This window comes from Plasmodium brasilianum, chromosome 11 (assembly GCF_023973825.1).
Source record: "Plasmodium brasilianum strain Bolivian I chromosome 11, whole genome shotgun sequence".
NCBI lineage: Eukaryota > Apicomplexa > Aconoidasida > Haemosporida > Plasmodiidae > Plasmodium > Plasmodium brasilianum.
The window spans coordinates 1,878,307-1,902,747 of NC_090124.1; the positions used below are offsets into that span (position 1 = coordinate 1,878,307).

The window sequence follows — 24,441 nt, forward strand, 5'->3', positions numbered from 1 at the left end:
TTTTTTTTTTTTAATATTATATTTCCCCCTTTTTTGCACGTGTTTTTCAATTTTTTTTTTTTTTTTTTTAAAGCGCTAATACAAAAAATAAATGAAGAGGCGAGAAGAGAAAAAAGAAATAGAAATATAAGAGTGTTCCAAATATAGTTCTTTTTTACTGTGCAAAAAAAAAGTTCCTGTTTTAAAAGTTGCACTTGAATGAAAATTATTAAAATGGTATAAGCAGCGTTTTTACACATACCCTTAAAAATATATTTATTTGAAAAGAACTAAACTGTAACAGTATCCAAAAAAATGGCAAATCTTAATTAGTTAATGTGGTTCTAAACATATAATATGTGCACCTACACATGTATGCACGTAAACACACACATAAGAATGACGAAAAAATAATAATGAGAAAAAATGGGGATATACTGGGAAATACTGAAAAAACCGTTAAAACAAATAAGGGAAGCAAAATGATAAAAAAATTTATTTTTTTTGACAATTTTACGTTTTACAAACAGAGGAGCGCATAACTCAATTTGAGGCTATATATGCATACATACAAACATACAGCAGGTATAAATACATATGCGTACATACATACAATACATGTACTACTCAAAAACACATGAAAACAAGCAAAACAGGCTACAAACACACACGTATTTTCCCCACATGTGAATGTGTATATATGTAAGCAATTTTGCTTTATATGCACGTACATATGTACATACACTCACCCAAAAGCGTAGGATGCTAATCCCATATGATATTTTTCAACACATACTTAGCCTGTTCATACCTATTTAGTTTTCTGAAAATAACGCTTAAATTGTAGGAAGCTGAGAAGAGCAGGTGCTTTTTATCAAAAAAGAGCAAATAGAAATTCGAATATTTAGTATTTAAGTTATGGTAATAATTAATAAGTTTTTTATAATATATACTTTTTTTATTATAATTTAAAATTGGATAATTTAAACAAGTGTAACACATGCACTTCTTCATATTAATGACATAATTGTAAATAAATTTTTCATTTATATTTAGATGATTTATATTTATAACCATTTGTATTTCTTTATCTGCTTTTTTTATCAAATCTATTACAGCCAAATATAATTTCATACATTCATTATAATAAGACAAGTGATGTAAAGCTCGTCCTAGGTTGTACAAAATTTCTGCTAAGTATATATATTTATAAATTTTAAAAAATAGGGAAAATTTTTTATATTTTTTTTTTTTCCTCCATATTTTCTGTTCATATCTTTTTGAAATGTATTCATTTAATAAACAAAATGATGTCATTATAACACATTCTCGGTTGACTACTCTGTACCCACTTGTGTAGTTGAAATAGGAGGTGGTCAAACTAAATAAAAAGTTCATATTATCCGCTATGTTTTCAAAATTGTTTATAATTTCGTTTTTCCTTCTTTTTTCAGTCCATAGTTTTAGCTTGGTAAAGAGAAAATTTTCTTCATCCGGATCGTTTTCCCCGTTCGCACGTTCGTCTCGTTCATCTCGTTCGTCTCGTTGTTCGACACAGTTGTAGTTGAAATTCTCCAAATGGGAGTGGCCTACCTCTTTGCTATGACTCCCCTCAAAACTATTATGCCATTCATCATCATTATCGTTATTGTTATCATTGTCGTTATTATCACCACCATTATCATAATCATTATCATAATCATTATCACCATCATTATCATAATCATTATCACCATCATTATCATAATCATTATCACCACCATTATCATAATCATTAGCATCCCCCTTCTCTTGCGCAACTTCCAGTTTTTCCCAACTTTCTATCTTCTCAATCTTGTCGAGCATAAATTCATCTTCCCTTGCTCGTAATTTGAGCGCGTTAATTTTCCTATTTTTTAGCAAAAATGTGTAAGCTCTTGTGTACTCATGCACTGCATTAACAATCATACATGACAAGTTGCATATATTTCCAATTAAATAAACTAAAAATGGATTAGTATTCTTATACTGTATAGTTCTAACTAGAAAAAGTCTAAAGATAATTAGTATATTTTTATTTTTGGATTTCGAAATTGAGGTAAGAAAATCTTGACAAAAATTACCAGTTAAGACTATATCACTATAATATTTTAAAATCTTATATTCATCTTTTTCTTTTTTATTAAATATGTACATATCATTCAAACATCTTACTTGTTTTTCAAAATTCCCACTTGATATATACAATTTATTTAACATCAGATTAATTCTAAATATATAATATTTGCAATCAATATATTTGCTTGTCTTAATAAAATTGGTGTATTCCTTTCTCATTTCTTCCTTAATACAGTTCGTAATGGTGTTGTTAAAATAGTAGCACTTCAACCTGCTCAACTTGTCCACATTGCCACTACTCCTACCATCATTTCGATAATCTTTAAACTCCTTTTTAATCGTTCTAAGGTAGTTAATAAACTTTAGCTTGTTCGACCTTCGATTCTTTAAATACAGGCTTAAAATATGTATTGCATCTTCATATAAATTCATCATGCTAACTAGAAAAAAGGATTCTTCAAAGAACAACAGACTATAATATAGACCTAAATAGCTTTCAAAAGAAAAGAAGTTTAGCCGCTTCCTCGTGAGTAGGAAAGAAAACTTTCTAATTCTTTTTTCCCCCTTATTATCACCCCTGTTATCACCGCTGTTATCACCACTGTTATCACCCCTGTTATCACCCCTGTTATCACCATTTTTATCACCGCTACTGCAAATATCATCTCCATTGTAATACTTCTTACTGACCCGAGAGTCCTCTGCATTCACTGCACGATTTAACCTGTCCAAGTTACGCGAATTTCCTGTATTATTTATATTTTTCGAATTCGTATAATTTAATTTAGAAGGATTATCAGTTCGGTTGTTCTCACCATAAGGGTAAGGATTATAACCTGCATTTACAAACAAGCAGTTATCATCTGTCCCATTTGCAGCATCCCTACTATACCTGCTTCTTCCTTTCCCTCTATCTCTTCCATTAACATTTCCAATTCTGCTTCCATCTGCTCCCCCTATCCCTTTTTTATAATTTAAAATTTCCTTTTCCATATAAGTATGTATTCTGTTAAAATCATTTTCTACTTCATATAAGAAATAAAACAAGTTGTAACTAAATTTGTAAAATTTCATAACTATTTTACTGTTCAGTATCTCTGCTTCTATATCACATTTAAATTTGGAAAGATTCCTATAAAACTCTTTTCTTATTCTTACTTCTTCATTCTTATAATTACCGCTGTTACCCTTTGTTCCACACGCACTCTCCCTTGCATCGTCATCAGGACCACAGCAAAGGTTATAACCATTGCAGTTGTCATGATTGAGGAGATCCTCACAAGGACCGTAACTGTTACTTCCACAGTTGACACTACTAGAACAACCTGCACTGCTAATCCTATTTCCATTGATTCCTCTCTTGCTGCAACCCCTACTTCTACCATCTGTATCTCCCCATTGAAAAAGCGTGTGGCTCAAGTCCTCTATTAGGATCCCCTTGTAAAAGAGCTGCATCTGGACCAGTTGTACATGTCCATAGATAATATTCATATCTTGCTGTTTTTTTCTTTTTTTAAAAATATTAAATGAGCAAGCGAGAAATAGTAAATACTCTCTATATTTAAACAAGGTTCGAATTCTTTGTACATTTTCTTTTTGCACCTCCTTTTTACTATTCATTAAACTTAAAATGTTATACAAATATAAATAATTTAAAATAAACAGGTTATATTTAACACAGAAATAGCAGAAGCAAATATTTTCTTTTATTCTAATTATACTATTTATATTACTCTTGGATATATAATTATCATATTTATAGTATATATATTTTTTTTTTTGAAAAATATAAAAAATATGTACAATATAACTATTATGACATGTATAAAGTAATAGTTTATTTTTCTGGTTTAACAATTTTAGAAGAAGTATTTCTCTCTCCTTATTACTTAATGGTTTTGGCATAGAACAAATGGATCTTAACCTCTTTTCCTTAATACTTAATAACACATTTATTGACTTATTATATTTTTCTAGTTTATATAAAATGTCAATGTATAACATTTTTATATCAATTTCCATGTTAGTCTTACTCAGATTTTCATTATTTAAAATTTTCAATATTATCTTTTCTGCTTTGCTGTAATTTTCCAAAAAGTAGTAACACTTGACTAACTTATAAACAACATTTACAAAATTTACTTCGTTCTCAAATTTTATTATTACATCGTTCGTTGGTACAGGTGCTGGTAGATGTAATGGCATCGACAGTGATATGTTACCTATGTTTGATGAAATGGAGTTGTGGAACGCTTCTTCACTATTCTTTCCGCTCATTACATTTACTAATTCGTGAGCAGTATTCCTTTGGAGTTTATCCCACTCCTTACCGCTACCGCTATGACTATTAGTAGCCTGACGAAATGTACCATCTCCACCTACACCTGCATCTGGGTTCCTATAATAGTTACCCTTTTTCCCATTTAATACACTACTTTTTCCCCTTTTGTAAATACATCGATAAAAATGAATCCCCCCTTCGTACATGCATCTACCGTAATATGATTCAGCTATGTTAAAGATTACGTCTTCATAAAAGGAATAGTCATTACTAAATATAAAGCGCAAAAATGGGGCTTTTAACAAATATGAAAAGTGTACATTATACCCTGTTATTATTACTGCCTTAATATATTGTATGAATATATCTATATGAAGAATGTCATCACTTCTTTTTTCTAATTTTTTAAAAACAAAAATGCATTCATCGTATTTACTATTTAATATCTGCGTTTGCATTAGTAGAGAAATAACTGTTTTTTCCGTATACGTGAAATGGACATTCGGCTGGTTAGATACACTCGGAAAATGCATCCCCTCTTTCCAGCTGCTTTTCCAGTCGTATTTCCAATTTGATCCGTTAGATACGGTAAGCAAATATGGACCATTTTCCCCATCCTCATTACTCTTCATGTTCTTCCCCTTTTCTCTCATTATTTGTAGATACATACTTTTCAAAAAATGATAACACTCGGTAGGACTTCTCAAAATTATTAAACATAAACATATATACATATCTACAATAATATTAGTAGTATTACTTTTATTTTTTAGAACTAATAAATTTTTTAGCGCATTCTTATAATCCTCCAACAAGATATACGTAAATGCTAGATTGAAATATAGGTGTTTCATAAAGTTGTCAAGCTCGTTTGTGCTGCTACTCCATCTAGTGTTGATCCTCTCCCTGTTATTATTTGTGCTATATCTTTTTTTGTTGTTCTCCTTTATATCCTCTTCATACATATACCTTTTCACATATTCCTTCTGCCCTTCGATGCCATCACAGCAAGCATCCTCTTCGGTGCCTTCCATTCCATCACTAACTCTTTCTCCCTCATTTGGGAAGAATCTCATATCGTTTCCATCGCTACTATTGCTATTACAACAGTTATCACCATTGATCCTTTTCCATTTTTCCCTTTTCCTCTTGTACAATTTTAACACTCTGTACAAACAGTAAAGTACAGTGTTATACTGCTTTTCAATTTTACACAAATCTATAATATTGTACCAAGATAAGAAATCATTACGTGATAAATGAGCTGCTATGGTATAATAATTTATTGCTTTTTTCAAATTTTTAAATTCCAGCTCATATATTAACCCTAATAAATGAAAAGGATCATGGTAACATGGGGAAAGTTTTATAACCGTTTCTAATATAACTATGCACTCCTCAAAATTTTTGCTAATATATAAATTGTTGGCCTTGTTCATTAGAGATTCTACTTCTTTATTCATTTTTGTCGGTTCGACTGATGCTAACCTTTTCTCGTTATTCTTGTACCTTTTGACCCTTTTTTTTCTCTCCATATCTTGTTCCCACGGTTGACCCTCATCTATGCCCATATTTTCTCCCATATTTTCTCTCATATTTCCTCCCTCATTTCTTTGTCCATTTCTTTGTCCACTTCTTTGTCCACTTCTTTGTCCACTTCTTTGTCCACTTCTTTGTCCACTTCTTCGTCCATTTCTTCTTCCATTTCCCCTTATATTTCCTTTGTTATTTCCATTTTTTTTTTTTTTTTTTTTTTTGCCTTTTCTTCTGCTGAAGTATATTTCGTCCTCATTCGCATAATCGCCCCCCTCCTCGGCGTCTTCCTCCTCATCAGCATTGTTATGTTTCAGTAACAACAATTCTTCATCGCTTATACTACTACTCGAGTTCGTTTCACTGTCCAAATTAGCATTACTTGAGTAGTCGTTTAAGTGATCATCAGTATCAAATATGTAAGAGTCGTAGGAGTATACATGATTATTTTTTTTCTCCATATTTAATACATTTTCTTGATTAGAACAAAAATAAAAATATAGAATGTTATTTAAGTTTACATTATTGATATCTAATAGCCTTTTTTCACTAAAAAGAACATTCCTGCTATTAATCGAATGCACAATATTCTGTTTATATATAATGGTATTATTTAAATCAAAATTATTAACATGATTATTGTTTTCTTCGATTTTCTTATTTTCAAATTTTTTACATGTATAATCCCCATATTCACTTATCGGTACTTTTTTCAATTTATTTAAATCTTCCAAAAAAAGAGAAAAATATAAATCTTCCTCTTTCATCTCATCATATAATAAGGTACTATCAATTTCTTCATTATATAATGATCCTAATGATAAGTTTTTTTCTCTTTCTTCATACGTTTCGCTCTTTTTATTAAAATTTAGCAAACTGTCAATTTGATTCTGCAGATTTTCGTCATTCATTTTGTCGTTTTTAACAACTGCGTAATATTTCAAAACGTCCTCGTTGTCATCCTTATCGTTCTCCTGCTCATCAATTCCATCATCATCATTACCATCACCACCATATTTTCCATCTTCCTGCTTATCATCATTTTTGTTTTGATCTGCTTCTACATCTTTCTCCCCCTTCCCGTAATTGTAGCCACATGGGGTATTAAAATTATACCTTTCCCATTTTTCGAAATTGCCATTAAGTTTATTCTGTTCATAATTTACTGAGTTTCCCACATAACTGTTTGCATATTCATTATTTTTAAATTTATATTCTTTGTATGTCTGTTCTTTTGTTGCTACATTTGCGATATACTTCTTATTTACGTTAAATAAATTTTCTTCAAATGAATCGCTATGGTCACTGTGAATATTACAATCGTTATGATCGCCATAATAGCCATAATCGCTATTTTCATTTACGTTTTTGTTATTAAGTATAAAATTGCCTGTGTTTTCCCTGTTTTCATTTTCCGTTTCAGGGTCATTCATTCTTCAAGTGATGAACAAAAATTATATATATATACATACATGTATACATACATACATATATATACATATATTCTTGAAAATCTACATATTTACTACTACTACGCTTCATTTATGCCTTTTCCATAGTTTACTGCAGAAATATGCCCACTGAGCTATTTTGTTTTACCAACGTTTATTTCTTCCACGAATTTGTAATTTCTAAAAAATTTTATCAGCATTCTATACGATTACGGTTTTATTATACTGTACGGACATACATATAAACATACATACATACATATATACATACATATATACATACATACATATATACATACATACATATATACATACATATATACATATATATCATATATGTAACACTTAGAGCATTCACCAATTTTTAAAAATTAAAACTTTAATATTAAAGCTTAAAAATTAAAAATTTAAATTATTATATAATACATACATATGTACTATATATATATATATATATATATAATTAAAAATTACAAAGTAAAAGTTAATTCGAAAGAAATGGAGAAAAACAGAATAAAACTTGGAATTTTTCCAAGTTCGGCATTTAATTCTATATACATACGTATATATAAATATATATATATATATATATATACAAATGACAAAATGTAGAAACTGCATGTAAATGCATTTTCATTTTAGTATTAAAACGGGGAAATTAAAGCATAATAAAAAATTACTAAAAAAAAAATATCTACATACAATATATATATTTATACAATCATTATGAGATTTAAATATGAAGAAAAAATTACGACCTTATCAATAATAAAAGCAAGAAAATGATTAAGTATTTTAATTTAGCGGAAAAAAAAAAATAAAAAGGGGAAAATTCTGTTTTGCTATTTATTTAATATAAGCATATATATCTACATGACACATTTCTACGCAAAACGTACCTCGAACGAGTAACTATTTGCATTACCACATGAGCATGGTATTCACATATACATAATACATACACACGTATATATATTACATTTAGGTATACGTAAATGTTCTATATATATGTATGCAAAAATGCAAGTATTTCTCGTACAACTGTGTATTTAATTTTTCTAGATATTCCAAATCTTAGGAATCATCTATTTTTCTTTTTTTATTTTTTGCCAACAAGGCAAATTTTTTTATATAATAAGAATGTAAGTAATATCTCCATAATGCTTCGAGAAACAACAGTTCTATTTAAATAAGGGTCCCATCTTTTGAAATGGCAGACATAAAAACTACGTTAAAGTCGCTTATTCATTATTAAACTAAAACAAATAACATATTATAATTTTACAATATAAAAAAAGAAAAGAAAAAATTACTGGGTGTTTTTACATTTAAAATGGTTTTATTATTTCCCTCTTACAAATGTATGCGACGTATGCATCCAACGTACGTTTACTTTTTCTTTTTTTTGGTAATAATCTATAAATTTCTTGTTCATATTTTTTTTTTTTTTTTTTTTTTTTTTGTATTAATAATCTCCAAACTTCTTGCTAGTTCATATATTTTTTTTTTTTTTTTGGTAATAATTAATCTCTAAATTTCTTACCAGTTAATATTTTTTTTTTTTTTCTTTTTCTTTATTTTCATTTTACGTTATTTTTTCGTACTTTTTTCCTTTTATCATTTGATCGTTTTTTTTTTTTTTTTTTTTTTTTTATGTTGTGTTAAAATGGAATATTTACATTTTCCGTTTAGCAGTGGTTTATTTTAAATAAATAAGATAAATATTTCGTAATTATATTCTTTTAGTATGTATTTTTATTTTTTTTAGCAGTTTATTTGTGTGTGTACGTGTGCACATAAAAAACAGTGAAATTTTGTTCATATACATTACATATATATATATATATACATATATATGTATATATATACATATATATGTATGTATACATTTTTGTTTCTTAAGATTGGCTATATTAATACACAAATTAGACTTCACTGCTTTTTGCTAAGTACTGTGTGTTTATTTTCAATGAATATTATTAATAAGTGAATAATGACAGTGACATGAAAAAAATGCATGAAAAGAAATATACGTAAGTACATACATAAATACATACATAAATACATGCATATTTACATGCATACGTACATTCATACGTACATTCATACGTACATTCATACATACATATATATGTATTTGTACGTATATGCATATATATATATATATATATATGTATAAGATATTCGTCGCGCACTTAAGATGATTTCAGTATTTCTGTTCCTGAATCAAGCAAAATATTGTGATAAGACAAAGAAAAAATTTCGCATGAAATGTACATAATTTTTTTAAAATATTTTTACTGGGGGTATTAATACTCACTTATTTTGTACATAGTAATATGCTAAGGGGAAACAACAAAAAAAAAAGATAAAAAAGATAAAAAAAGAAGGGAAATAAACATACATTTATGCATATATACACGTATATATGCATTTATGTATATATTCAAATAAAAACATGCATATATAAACACGTAGTATAATATATGTAAATATATATATATGTGTGTACATATAATATATATAACATTTGGACGTAGAAAATTTTCAGCAGTTGGATGTAGTGAAAAATATTTTATCTAATTTGTGAGAATTAGTTAAAAAGTGGATAACTGTTTTTTAAATTAATTTTCATAGTTGTCACGATTACAACAAAAATTAATTCTCTTTTAATTTTTCTGTGTTTATTAGTGATTATTTGTATTTATTTGTACTTATTTATGTTTATTTGTGTTTGTTTATGCTTCTTTGTGTTACTTTTACGCTTCTTTTTGTTTCATTTTGTTTCGTTTATTTTTGTTTCTTTTTGTTTCGTTTATTTTTGTTTCTTTTTGTTTCGTTTATTTTTGTTTCTTTTTGTTTCGTTTATTTTTGTTTCTTTTGTTTCGTTTATTTTTGTTTCTTTTGTTTCGTTTATTTTTGTTTCTTTTCGCTTCTTTTCGCTTATTTGTGTTTTTTTATTCTTTTCTGTGAAAATTTAGGAAAATGAGGTGGCTATGTGAAGTACATAAAAAAAGACTTTGATGCAGTTACATATTCATGTATACTTGGGGAATAACATAATTTTAATCTTTTTAAATGATACTCTTAAGTTATTAAAAGATAAAATTTGCCTGTTTTACTGAATCCTTTAGGTATTTGTAACATTTCGTCCTATTATAGACATTACTATATTTATATATACCATTTGCATACTATATGTAGTGCGTGTAGAATTATTAAGCAGGAACGTTGAAGATTTTGTAATTTATATAAATGATGACAGCATATTATAACAAGTGATGAAAATTTAATTACGCCGTTGTAATATTATTTAAATGATTACATAATAGATTTTATTTTCCATTTTATTTTATTTTATTTTATTCTATATTTTGTGTTCTATTTTATTCTCCATTTTATTCCCTATTTAATTTTCTGTTTTATTCTCTATTTTATTCTTTATTTTATTCTTTATTTTATTCTCTATTTTATTCTCTATTTTATTCTCTATTTTATTCTCTATTTTATTCTCTATTTTATTCTCTATTTTATTCTCTATTTGATTTTCTATTTGATTTTCTATTTCATTATCTATTTGATTTTCTATTTTATTTTTTGTTTTATTTTCCATTTTATTTTTTGTTTTATTTTCCATTTTATTTTTTATTTTATTTTCCATTTTATACTCTATTTTATTTTCCATTTTATACTCTATTTTATTTTCCATTTTATACTCTATTTTATTTTCCATTTTATACTCTATTTTATTTTCCATTTTATTCTCTATTTTATTTTCTATTTTGTTCCTTATTTTATTTTCTATTTTGTTCTTTATTTTATTTTATATTTTATTTCTTTTTTCTTTTTTTTGTGGATTCGTAAATATGATCATGTAAATATTACTCTCATTGCTTAACATTTAGAACGTAATATTGTATATTCAATATTCAACATTTAAGTTATATGTACATATGTGTGTATATGTTCATATACCCATATATGTGTACATCCTAGATAGCTTAACAAATGAAAGATAAAATAAATTAAAACAAATAAAAAAAAAAAAAAAAAAAAAAAAAAATCAAGATAAAGTTACAGATATATAGACAAAGACAAAGATCAAGATCAGTGAGGAGAATAATAAAAGAATAATTATTAATTTTTATAAAAAAAAGGAACATTATTTTACAACTTAATGTTTGTGTGTTTGTGTGCGTGCATTTCATTAACATAAACAACTACAATAAAAAAAAAAAAAAAAAAAAATGAGACCTAAATATATGCAGGCTCCACAAGGGAAACACGAAAAAAAGAGAGGTGGTAATTTATTCATATTTATTGTTTTTTTTATACTAAGTAAGAATATAAATAATTAAAAAAAAATTTGTAACAATTAGAATATATGTACAATATTTAAAATGGTTTATAAATGATCTTTTTTTTTGTTCCCTTATTTATATTATATTCTTCTTTTCATTTTTTGTAGCCTTTATATATATAGGGTACACAGGAATTGTTTTGAGGTCATGGTTCATTCCATATAGAAGTGGCACGTTTACAATAGCCGCCGTGTTTCATGTCTTTTTTTTTTTGTTTTTACTGAGTTTCATAAAAGTAAAAATTAAAAATAGCACACATACGTACGGATATATATGCATGTACGTATACGTACATATGCATATATATGTAAATGTATATATACTTGTACATACATGCTTGTGCAAATTTTTTTTTTTTTTTTTTTTTTTTTTTTCATAGTGTGCATCAACGGACCCAGGGAAAGTCCCACGCAACTGGGGTTTTTATGTGGGAGATGATGTAAAAAGAAGAAGATACTGCAAAATATGTAATGTATGGAAACCAGACAGGACTCATCATTGTTCAGCATGTAATAGATGTGTATTAAATATGGATCATCACTGTCCATGGATAAATAATTGTGTTGGGTTTTTTAATAGAAGATTTTTTATTCAATTATTATTTTATGGCTTAATTTGTCTATTCATTGTTGCTGTTCAAACTTTTCATTATATTTTCATTGATAATGCTAATGCATATTTAGATGATGGGTTTCATGAAAAGTCATCTTTTGTAGCTCTTGAATATACCTATGCATCTATTGTTTTGTTTTTGACGTTCGTTTTAATTTTTGCTTTAGTACCATTTACTAAATTTCATTTAAAATTAATTTCGAAAAATTCAACTACTATTGAAAATATGGATATATATAACCAGGAATATAACATATACAATGTAGGATGTGAAGACAATGCAAAACAGGTTATAATAAAAGAGCACGCAAGGATGTACATGTGTATATATATACGTGCATACACACACATGTATAAATTACAAGTACATTTTATGTTTACCCATTTTCATGCGCATCATGAACCTGAATCTACATGCACATGTACATGTATTTTCATTTTGATAGGTTTTTGGTAACAACATATTATGTTGGATGTGCCCCTTTCAGTGCATATCAAATAGACCCGCGGGTGATGGGGTCCGTTGGAGAGTTAGTGTTATGCACGAAAATAATATTTGAAAGGAAATAAAAAAATAGAGATGGATGTATAGGTAGAAAGGTCGATATGTAGAACGGTAGACAGGTTGAGAGGTAGATGAACAGATAAATAAAAGGATGGATAGATTAACAGGTTGGCAAATTATTAGATAAACTGAGACATAGATAAATAAAAAGATGATGGATGTACTAATTTTTTTTTAATTTATAAAATTTAATATATTTGCAAAAGAAAAGAGGATGTTTAGTATATATATATATATATATATATATATATATATATATATAATATATATATATATATATATATATAGATATATAGATATAGATATAGATAGATAGATAGATACATATAGATATAGATATAGGTATAGATATAGGTATAGATATAGATGTAGATGTAGATATGGATAAAGACATATATGTATAATTGTTCGTTTGATAAGAGCATTAGGCAAATACCCCTTTTGTTTTTGAAGCATTCTTTCTTTATCTGTCTGCATACACATTTTCCCTTTTACGCATCTGTCCAAGTTGTATACGAGTATATATATACCCCTGCCCCCCCATATGCATATATGAACACACGCACATATTTTTTAATCGCACGTTCTTCTCTTCTGTTATCATCTCATAAGATAACTTTTCTTTTTTTTTTTTTTTTGTTCTTTTTTCCCCTTTTTTGTTCAACCCAATATTTGTACATGTTGATTGGAAAAATATATATCGAGAAAAAAAGCGTAACACATTTTTTCTTCAGAAGTTTTTTGTCGTCAAAAGGTGTATATATATGAATAGATACATATGTATATATATATATATATATGTATAATTTTTTTATTTTATTATAGCGCTTCATATTTAAAATATTAGAAGCACTTTTTCATGTGTTGAGGTTTTTCAATGTTTCTTTTTTTTTTTTTTTTTTGTAAAATTAAATTTTCAGCTAAATGAGTTTTCTCCTCTTTATGTATATAATACATAAATGAATACATGTTGATACGTGATGACACATGATACATAATGATATATTATGATAATGTTTAGGGTATAGATTTTAAATTAAATTTTTTTTTCTTTTTTTTCTTTTTTTTCCTTTTTTTCCTTTTTTTCCTTTTTTTTCTTTTTTTGTTAATTTGTTAAGAAAACATTAAAACATTGATAAAAAAATTCGTTGATTAAAAAAAATACGTTGAAGATCAAAATTTATATGTATGCTTAATTTTAAAAAAGATCACAAGAAAAAAAAAAAAGGGTATTAAAGAACCAAAAAATGAAAACAAGATAAAGCAAAGCAAAGCAAAACTAAACAAAATAACATATGATATGATAATACGATATATTACAATATAATAAAATAAAATTAAAAGCAATAAAATGGTCCATCCATCGGCAGATCTCACGCACAGATAACGCACGTCTTTTGAAGTATTAATGTATATATAGATAAAAATATACATGTACACTTATACATATGTATAAAAAAATTAAATATTGCGTAAAATTAACAAAAAAAAAAAAAAAAAAATTTATTTACAATACAGAGATATATATGCACACATACATACACACATACATACATACATACATACATACATACATACATACATACATACATACATACATACATACATACATACATACATACATACATACATACATACATACATACATACATACATACATACATACATATATATATAAGTTCTGTCCTGTTCTAGTACAGTCAACTAGGGGGGGCACCTTTTCACATATCAAATAAGATAAGTTGTAATGGGGAAAAAATAAATGTAAACTAATAAAATGGTAAAAAAAAAAAAGAAAAGAAAAAACTGTTATAGGTTATAACTTCGACTTATTGAGGGATTCAAATATTTACTCGTCCACACGCATCATGCTTACATGTATCTATCCGCTTCTTTGAATAATTAACTATTTCCTTATGAAAAATAAACCGCAATAAAAACAGGTAAAGCCTCTTTTGAAATGATCCAGACACTAAAAAAGGGGAAAAAAAAAAAAAAAAAATATATATATATATATATGAATTAATGTATATATACACATATCCACAACATATAACACATGTTTATGCACACCCAAAGGTGTGTAGGTACAAACGTGTCTCCGTTTTGGACTTGTCTGCCTATACCTTATCGGAGTACGTTGCATCGCACAGCTCACAGTGGTACTTGTATGTGCAGTAAATAAAGAAGTAGTAGCAAATGTGCACATGCCTTTGACAAACGTTACATGTTCGGGTAAAATATTTAAAGGAATTATTACAGTATGGACAATTTCCTAGTAATTGTGTATTCTTATAAGGATACATGGAAGTATTTAAGTATGCATCACAATTTACATTTTTCATAAGATGATCTAACATACTGTCTTGTTCATTTGTTGTATCATTCTGATTATTAAATTGGATATAAGTTTCTAAGTTATAATTTGTTTCTTTTCTACTAAACTGAATACGCTTCATGTTATCATCAACAATGTAATAGTACCTTTTTTTTTTCTCATAATTTAGTAAGTAGTTATATAGAGAAATTTTCTTTACACCTTTTTTCTCATCGGTTTCTTCTTTTTCGTTATGCACATCATGTACAGGTAAATTTACATTATCACACCTATTTCCTTCGTGCAGTACGATCATCTTGCTCTTATCCATGTTGTTAGCACTACAAATGTGCACATCCCCATTATGGGAAGCTTTCAGCCCGGTATCTTCTCCCTTGTTATTACCTCTTCTTTCCTGATCTGTACTTTGATCCCTTGTATGAGCATTGCCATACTGTGTTGCATCATTTCCAACCACGTTACATATAACAGCAGAGTTGTTTTCATTGAATAAGGATTTACACTGTTCATCTGAAATTATGGAAAAGTCTACATTCTTTTTTAAAAATCCGTTAAATTTAATGTTTGAGGAAAATATATTAAAATTGCTTGTAGTATATATATAGTACCCCCACTCAGGGGAGAAATTCTTTATACAGTTTTCAAAATTGTAGTGGTAATTATTGATAAGAGCATATTCATTACTTTTATAACAAGTCGAATATCTCAGAAAAGAATTTTTAGAAAGATTGTATATGCGTGATATAATGAAATGTTTATTCTCATATGGAAATAACAAAAAAAAGAAATTACACATTTTTTCCACATAATATAAACATCCTCTTAAAAATAAGTGTACTATAAACTTTTTTAAAATAACATTTAATAATTTTGAATTAACAATAATTCTACACAATATTGAATAAAGAATTAAAATGAGAGAAGAATTTTCTATATATTTATAATGTTTATATTCATTAATCAATATTAAAATTTTACAAATAATAATATTTCGGACATTCGCTTTCAGTATATTTTTTAACTCATCCATTGTTATATATGTACGATCTAGATTCAAATATATCTCAAAATACCTATGATTCTTTTTTAATACATTCGTTTTAAATATACAATAGCTTCTTATGAAGTTTCGTATGTATTCCCCATTTCTTACACACACTTTTAATGCTTTCGTGTACTTTTTCTCTTTTATATATTTTAAGTTAACTTTTAATAATGATTTCATCATATGAATTTTATATTTAATATATGTCATGTTAAATGAACTTCTTGATGTTACTGTTGGAATCATGTATTTAGAACAACGCACGTAATCTTTATTCCTAAATTCTTTTAATTCCTCTTTAATACCTTTTTGGTAAAATTTATTTATCATATACAATTCGTATGGGGTTAACGGTACAATAAACTTGTAAAACTTTTTCCCTCGGTTTATTTCGCCATCTGCTGTTATGGTGTTATTCTGTTCTGCAACGATGCTACAAGGTTCCTCCACATCGACATTACTTAGCTCCTCCTCTTCCATACAATAACTCCCCTCCATATCAACACTACTTCTGTCCTCACGCTTTTCACTCATACCTACTGCTCTTTGTTCTAAACTATCCTTGTCATGCCCTCCTTTTAACTGGGAGCTTCTATCATTACCTTCAGGATTAGATCTATGCTTCTTCTTTCCATCCAGCTTTTCATTTACTCTGTTAAGAAAAACATACTTTTCATTAGGATTTCCATAAGGTCGTAAAGGAGGCTCGTCATTCTTATTTGCGATTTTCCCTACATTCATACCTTTTCCTTTTATTCCTTCCCCCTTATTATAATTTACACCATGAACTACATGATGTTTTACCTGATTTCTCATTTTTTGTTCATGTTTTTTATTTTGTTCCTTATAACTTTTGCACTTGTTAAATGTGAAATCACTTATATCCGATCGTTTCTCTTCAGTGTCGTTCCTTTGGTGGGATTCTCCCCCATGGTTTGATTCATTCTTATGGTAAGCTTCACTCGTACGATGAGTTTCATCCACAAGGGGTGCTTCCCCCCATTCATGCATTTTTACCCCCCAGTCCAGGGTATTTCTTCCTCCATAATTTAAGTTAACAATGGATCTACTTGCGTCAGAAAGGGGGGAGATGCTCCTATGAGCATGAAAGTTCATCAAATTATGCTCTTCTTGCCCACCTTCTTGCAGTTTTACATTTTTATTTAACCAATCGAAGTTTATGAAATTTTCTCCATTAAAATTTTTCCTTATGCCTTCATCCATACTTCTGTTCATGCTTCTGTCCATGCATCTGTTCCTGCTTCCGTCCACGTCTCCGTTCATGCCTTCATATATACCTCCACCCACGCCTTCACTTTTATCTTCACTTGATCTGCCTGATTTTTCACTACTGCATTTGTACTTGTTCACATAATACTCATTAATGAGTTGATTTTCCTTTATATAGTTACTTATGTCCAACTCGAGTGGTGATAATTCCTTTGTCTTTTTTAACTCTTCTTTTATTTCTTGGTAAAACTTATTTTCTTCTTGCTGCTCCTTTTTCTTAACTAATTCATAGTACTTTTCCCTGATAAAATCTTTGCTTAATTTTCGCTCTTCATTCCTATTTTTTTTAGCTTCTTTTATTATCTCCTTTTTAATTATTTCCATAATTTTCCCCTTATCTCTTTTACTTAAATGCAAAGTCCTTCCAAGCAGCTTATTTAAAAAGGCATCGAAGAGTTCCCCTTTGAACTTGTCTTTTACTTCATTAAGGAAGTAACTCACCTCCTCATCACTGCATCCATCTCCATTAGCACTAACGTTACCACTGATATTGTCACTTCCATTATCGCTAACACTGCCACTTCTATTACCCTTTGCTCTGACTGGTGCGATCCTTTTGATACTTTTTCCAATCTGGTTTCCACTTCCCGACATTTCAATAAAAGCCTTTTTTTTCGAATTTCCCTCACTCCTTTTATCTTTACCATCCATATACTTATTAGCATTATCCGAAAAACTGCTGCGCTTACTCATCAGGTTTGAATCGTTACCTCGTTCTTTTCCCATACAGGAACTATTATTATTATTATTATTATTATTATTACTACTATTATTATTATTATTATTATTATTATTATTATTATTACTACTACTATTATTATTATTATTACTATTATTATTATTATTACTATTATTATTATTACTACTATTATTATTATTATTACTATTATTATTACTATTACTGTTACTATTACTATTACTGTTACTATTCCAATTACTGTTACTATTCCAATTACTGTTACTACTATCATTATTATTACCATTATGGTCAGAAAAATTAAAAAATAAAGATTCATCTTTGTTGTTTGTTTTATTCCTATTTGGTAAATTCGAATAGTAAGCCAATTTCTCTTCATTTAATTCGTTCCTTTTGTTCTTGTATGTGTATTCATCATTATCTACAGAGGAGAAGTTATTTGCACTTTTCAATCTTCTGTTCTTTTTATCACTACTATTAACCTTTTCACTTTCCTTAATTGAAAAAAGGTCATCATCAGATAACTGCGAGTGGGCAGATAAAACCTTTGCAAAGGAACGCAAATTATCCCTTGCAGATCTGTTGGATCCTTCATCCGAATCAAACTTGAAGAAATCTTGCTTCGATAGAGATGTACCGTTTATGCGCTTTTCATCATTTCTATCATCATCCACACCTTGTTCACAGTACGACTTCAACTTATCATCATCTGTTACGTTCTTCCCGTCCTTTACTTCCTTCCCGTCCTTTACTTCCTTCCCTTCTTTTACTTCCTTCCCGTCCTTTACTTCCTTCCCGTCCTTTACTTCCTTCCTTTCCTTTATTTCGTTGTCAAGCTGGATAAATTTTTTTTTTATCCGTTCAATCTCGTTGTTAAACGCGTCGCACCTTTCCGTGATGGGCTTATTTTTACCATGGTCATCACCCCCATACTGCCAATTGTTCTTCAACTCTTGCCTATCCTCATGATTCCATTTTCCTCTAAAAGATGAGTTACCCTGTCCGTTTGTATTATCATCATTGTCATTATGCGCTTTTCGCATTCCCCTATTTGGATTATCGTCTTCATATTTTTTATCTCTTTTATCCCCTACCATGTGACTTGTTGTCTTTTTGCTTATTCTCCTGTCAGAAGATACACTATCCCATCTCCTTTCCTCATCATCTGTCTTACCTTTATAATGTATCTTACTTTTATCACGTACCTTACCTTTTTCATAATTCTTACTTTTTTTATTTTTTTTATTTTTTTCCATTCCTTCATCAGAATGCCCCCGTTCAGAAGTGTGCTTACCTAAGGAGTTACTTCTGGATGGGGTGGAGGTACACCGTGAGTCTGCTCCTGCTGTACGTTCCCCCAGAGTACCATTACTGCCACTGCTGCCTTTTCTACAGTCGTAATCACCCTCATTGGCGAACTCCATCTTTTCTTTCATTTTTCTTACTGTTGCACTACCCTCAGCATCATCTTCTGTGCGCATAGTTGACAGAAGGTCCGAATGTAACATATACTTATGCTCCTTCATTACAAGATCGGCTGATCTACTTGCAGCAAATAGTCGTATCTCGGTTACTAAAAAAGAGATGAAATCTGTGTTCTCATTACTCTTCTTGCTTTTACTAGGTTTATAATAACTCTTCATATTATAATCATTCGAAATAGTATTATCATCACTTCTATCAATATTATAATTCTCATTATTTGATTTCATACCGATGCATAGGGGTAATTTAAAATTACAATCAATAAAAAAGTTCGTAGCATATAAATATGTATTATAAAAAATAGCATAACCATTTTTACAAGTTTTTAAAAAATAATTATCATCACCTGTTAATACTATATATATAAGATCAATGGTTAAGTTAAAAATGATTGAAACATTGCTCCAGTAGTAATTATTTAACTTTATACTTTTTATATACTCACAAGGGAAAGAATCAAAACGAAATTTCTTATTTTTAAAATTTATTACAAAATAACATTCGTCTTTATCAAAAATTAAGTGTATACTCCATTCACATTGTTCTTCAGTTCCTTTCTGAATTAAGCAGATGCATTTTTTTTTTTTTTTTCTTTTTTTTTTTCCCCCTTCTCATCTGCATATGTATCCTTATGCTTATCCTTGTGCTTATCCTTGTGCTTATCCTTGTGTTTATCCTTATCCTTATCTTTATACTTTTCTTTTTTTTTTTCCTTTTCATCATAAAAAAGATTTTCCTTCAACCCAATCCACATTTCAAAAGTAAACCCTTCATTATTTTCGTTAGACAAACTTTTTTGTATTTCATTTTTTATATGTATGCTCTTTTCATTCGTGCTGTAATTCCCTCCTAACAGCTCCAAGCAGCTATCTGACTCAATCTCAATGTAACATTTACCTTTTCCGCTTAGTTTTAAGCAGTAATTTTCCTTTATCTTCTCTTCCTCATTTCCCTGAAAATAGAGTAGCTGCGTGTTCATTAGTTTGAACATCCACGGTGAGTCTACAAAATGGGGGGTGCGCGAGGAAGAAGTGAGGGGAAATAGGGAAAAAGTAGGTGAAAATAAGAATGGACAAAGAATGGGAAATAAAATGAAAAAAAATGAAATAAAAGGAGACTAAAGAGAACAAAATGAAATAAATAGAAAAAAATGCAAAAAAAAAAAAAAAAATGCAATAAATGCGCAAATGTGGGAAGCACACAAATACGGAGCGACAAAAAAACAAAAGGGCGTTTCCTCTTTTTGTTCAGAAAACTTTTACGGAGTTAATTTTTTTTTTTTAAAATGCTGTACCATTACCATGCTGCTTGTAGTTTTTTATACATGCTGTTCTATTACACCCTGAATGGTCATTTAAGGTTACATCTCTACCTTCTGTACAACGATAATAAGCTACTAATCCTAGCGGGTTTTTACAAAATTCTTTTCTGATTTCGTTCCTTCCACCTAAGTCATATTCATTCTGCTCAGCCATGATATTATTATCATTCTCTTCAGTGACTGTACTATTCTTTGACTGCTTAAAGTAACCTTGAAAAGAAAAATGCTTTTTCTTTTTTTTCTTTTCCATCTTATCAGAGTAGTTCGATTTAGCAAATAATCTACTCAAAATGGAGAAAAAAAAAAGCTCTACGTAAAATTTAGTCTTTCCACTAAGTAGTCTTCCTTATTGCATTTGTTACTGTTTGACTGTTCTTCCTCCTGTAACTACGCTGCTTGGTTATTCGTATGTTCGGTTACACAACTACTCTCAACTATGCCGCTTTTGCCTTTACTATGTACCACTACTACCAAAGCATACGTTCGGAAGCTTCTCCTGGGATAATAATATTTCGTACTGTACTTTTCTTCTAATATGTGCTTCTAAAAATATGTTTTTGCCAAAATTTCAAATAGCTTTATACTATTTAATTGTACTCATGAATGTTAAAAATATTTTTTTAAAATAAGCTTTATTTGAATGAAAGCTATTTCTCTGTGTCTGTCATTAGTAGTATTTCTTTTTTTTTAATTTTAACTCTTTCTTGTGGGAAAGAAAAATATTCCTTTACTATGTTTGCCTTTTTTCAAAATGTTTTGTATTTCTCTCTTTGTAACATTTCAAGCTTTTTATAACCTCCCACAATTTATTTTTATTTTTTTTTTTTTCCCTCCCCTACCCCTCAATACATTTTATAAGTACATGTATTTTTCCCCTCTTTCAGTATTTTTCCTTTGTGTGATATTTCATTCAATTTGTTCTATATGAAGAAAAAAGAAAAAAAAAAGGGAAAAAAAATGGAAAAAAAAATGGAAAAAAAATGGAAAAAAAATGGAAAAAAATATATGAGAAAGAACAATTTTCATGATAAAGCGACAAAAAAGAGGGGAGAAAATTTAGATCTTCCAAAAAACTGGAGAGGGAAGAAACAAAAAAAAAAAAATAAAATAATAAATAAATAAATAAACGGATAAACGGATAAACTGATAAACAGAAATAGATAAACAGAAACAGATAAACAGTAACAGATGAACAGATAAACATATAAACAAATAGATAAATAAATAAAACAAAATAGTGCTAATTGAGTACAATTAATGAGTACAAACCGACAATATAAAGTCTAAAATAATTTTGTTCATATCCTGCAGAATATGAATTCTGCTCTTTATCTGGCTTCAAAAATATAAGCTCAAGAAATTCTCCTCAAAGGGCATACTAAAATGTTTATTTTATTACAATACAATATTTTTTCAACATAGTTATATATATGTTGTATATATGCATGTACGTATGTATGTACGTATGTATGTACGTATGTATGTACGTATGTATGTACGTATGTATGTATGCATGTATGTATATACGTACACCTGCTTACATGCGCATTATGTTTCTATAATGAACGTGACAAGGTGCAGTAATACATATTTTAAAATGTAGATCATAAAATAAGTGGTACAATAAAAGTGTTATCATTTATCCTCTTCCTTTTCAGCAATGCTTTTTTTTCAACCTTGTTCCATATATGGGGGAAGGGTTACCTCTTTTGCTGATGGTGTGTATTTATATGTATACATATACTACTACATACTAGTACTCCATAGATAATATATGTTAGTCTTATGTACTATAACAGTACTAAGTACGTCAATGAATTAGGTGAGATTTTAAAAATAGGAAAATATTTATTTTTATTTTGTCGTTGAGATGTATTATTTACTATTTTTTTTTTTTTTTTTTTTACCATTTTAAAATATTTTTTTTTTTATTGAAAACATTTTTAATTTAAAAAAAAATATACATAAGTCGAGATGGTAAACAATGATTCCTTCACTTTTATTATAATAGCAAACTTTATACAATCTGTTTTGGAAACCTCTTCTAAAGTTAATTGCGACGGTGCAACGTTGACAAGTTGTGGAGACGTACATTTAAAAAAAAATTATGCACATGTTTAAAAAGTAGTTACCTGAATATATGAATGCGTTTGTATATGTATACTTAAGCGTCCAGGTGAAAACGTCTATACATTTTTTTTATTATAAAAATATGAGCGAAGAATGTACAAAAAGAGGAGCATTCTTCAAAACTAGTAAACTTATTTTCCATATGCGTAGATGAAGCAAATAATTGTAAATAAAAAAAAAAAAAAAAAAAAAAAAAAAAATGCACTTTTATGCACATACAAGTACATATACGTATACTTACATGTATACATGTACATATATGTAGACATATGAGACAGGAAAGGAGCATTTTTCCTTGCCCCATATATATATATATATGTATATATATGTATAAATATACATATAAGGCAAAAATATACTAAAAATGCGAATTAGAAAATCAAGTACCCAAAATAGTGTGTACAACAATGTATATCATGTGAAAATGAATAAAGCTGTAAATCAGTAAAGATAAAAAGGTTAGGCATTAAAAAAAGAAAAAAAAGTACGGACATTTACAATTTTATTGAAAATTATCTTATCATTTTTGAAATAGTATATAAAAGAAATAACAAGACTACACAGAAAATTAAAAACCATGAGGAAAAGATGTACATACTTATGTATATATATATATATATATATATCTTTTTTTTTTTTTTTTTGCCTCATTCTCCGTCAAAGTTATATCTATTAACTTTTTACTAACATTTGACGTAATTCATGTTTGTCTTTTTTAAGTAGTTTTGCTTGTATTTTAAAATAAATACATTATCGCAGTAATGTGAAGGAGATACGTTAAATTTGCGAAGATACAAAAACGTATGTACGTGTGCATTCATGTATATCCTGTTCTTATTGGGAAATCAGAGATCTATGGTAAAACAGGGGGAATGATAATTCATGTTCAATGGTGAACCGTGAAACGGTTAGAAATAATTAATTCAAATAAATGTTCACATTGAAAAGGTAAAATAAAGTAAATTAAGATAAATTAAAATAGAATAAGAAAAGAGGGAGTTATCTGGGGGAATGTTTGTCAAACTGCAAGAAGCATATACAAATAAGTGCTCAAATATGTACAGAGGGAAAAATTGCACACGGGGTTTTCCAAATAGTGATAAATCAATAAAAAAATAAAATAAATAATAATAAAAATAAAAATAAAATAAAAATAAAAATAAAATAAAAATAAAATAAAAAAAATAAAATAAAATAAAACTATACATAATATAATATAATTTTTATGGCTAGAAAATAAAAAAAATTGAGCTAGC

At 28.1% G+C, this 24,441-nt stretch overlaps 5 protein-coding genes across 5 annotated transcripts; 1 reads left to right on the forward strand and 4 right to left on the reverse strand.

The window, feature by feature from the left end:
* Window positions 1-744: 744 nt before the first annotated feature.
* Window positions 745-7,323, reverse strand: MKS88_003865 (uncharacterized protein; the record flags this gene model as incomplete). Its single annotated transcript, XM_067216996.1, has 1 exon — window positions 745-7,323. The coding sequence occupies one exon, from the start codon at window positions 7,321-7,323 to the stop codon at window positions 745-747; it is 6,579 nt and encodes a 2,192-aa protein (XP_067072674.1).
* A 3,427-nt stretch (window positions 7,324-10,750) lies between these two features.
* On the reverse strand, window positions 10,751-11,098 carry MKS88_003866 (uncharacterized protein; the record flags this gene model as incomplete). Its single annotated transcript, XM_067216997.1, has 1 exon — window positions 10,751-11,098. The coding sequence occupies one exon, from the start codon at window positions 11,096-11,098 to the stop codon at window positions 10,751-10,753; it is 348 nt and encodes a 115-aa protein (XP_067072675.1).
* Window positions 11,099-11,588: 490 nt separating this feature from the next.
* On the forward strand, window positions 11,589-12,874 carry MKS88_003867 (palmitoyltransferase DHHC2; the record flags this gene model as incomplete). Its single annotated transcript, XM_067216998.1, has 4 exons — window positions 11,589-11,679; window positions 11,810-11,892; window positions 12,082-12,603; window positions 12,761-12,874. The coding sequence occupies 4 exons, from the start codon at window positions 11,589-11,591 to the stop codon at window positions 12,872-12,874; spliced, it is 810 nt and encodes a 269-aa protein (XP_067072676.1).
* A 1,911-nt stretch (window positions 12,875-14,785) lies between these two features.
* MKS88_003868 (protein KIC6) lies at window positions 14,786-19,961 on the reverse strand (the record flags this gene model as incomplete). Its single annotated transcript, XM_067216999.1, has 2 exons — window positions 14,786-14,851; window positions 15,006-19,961. 2 exons carry the CDS (start codon window positions 19,959-19,961, stop codon window positions 14,786-14,788), a joined length of 5,022 nt encoding a protein of 1,673 aa, XP_067072677.1.
* Window positions 19,962-20,296: 335 nt separating this feature from the next.
* Window positions 20,297-22,357, reverse strand: MKS88_003869 (protein KIC6; the record flags this gene model as incomplete). The annotated part of the gene is made up of 5 exons (XM_067217000.1): window positions 20,297-20,736; window positions 21,035-21,339; window positions 21,511-21,595; window positions 21,918-21,975; window positions 22,325-22,357. 5 exons carry the CDS (start codon window positions 22,355-22,357, stop codon window positions 20,297-20,299), a joined length of 921 nt encoding a protein of 306 aa, XP_067072678.1.
* Between the last annotated feature and the right edge of the window lie 2,084 nt (window positions 22,358-24,441).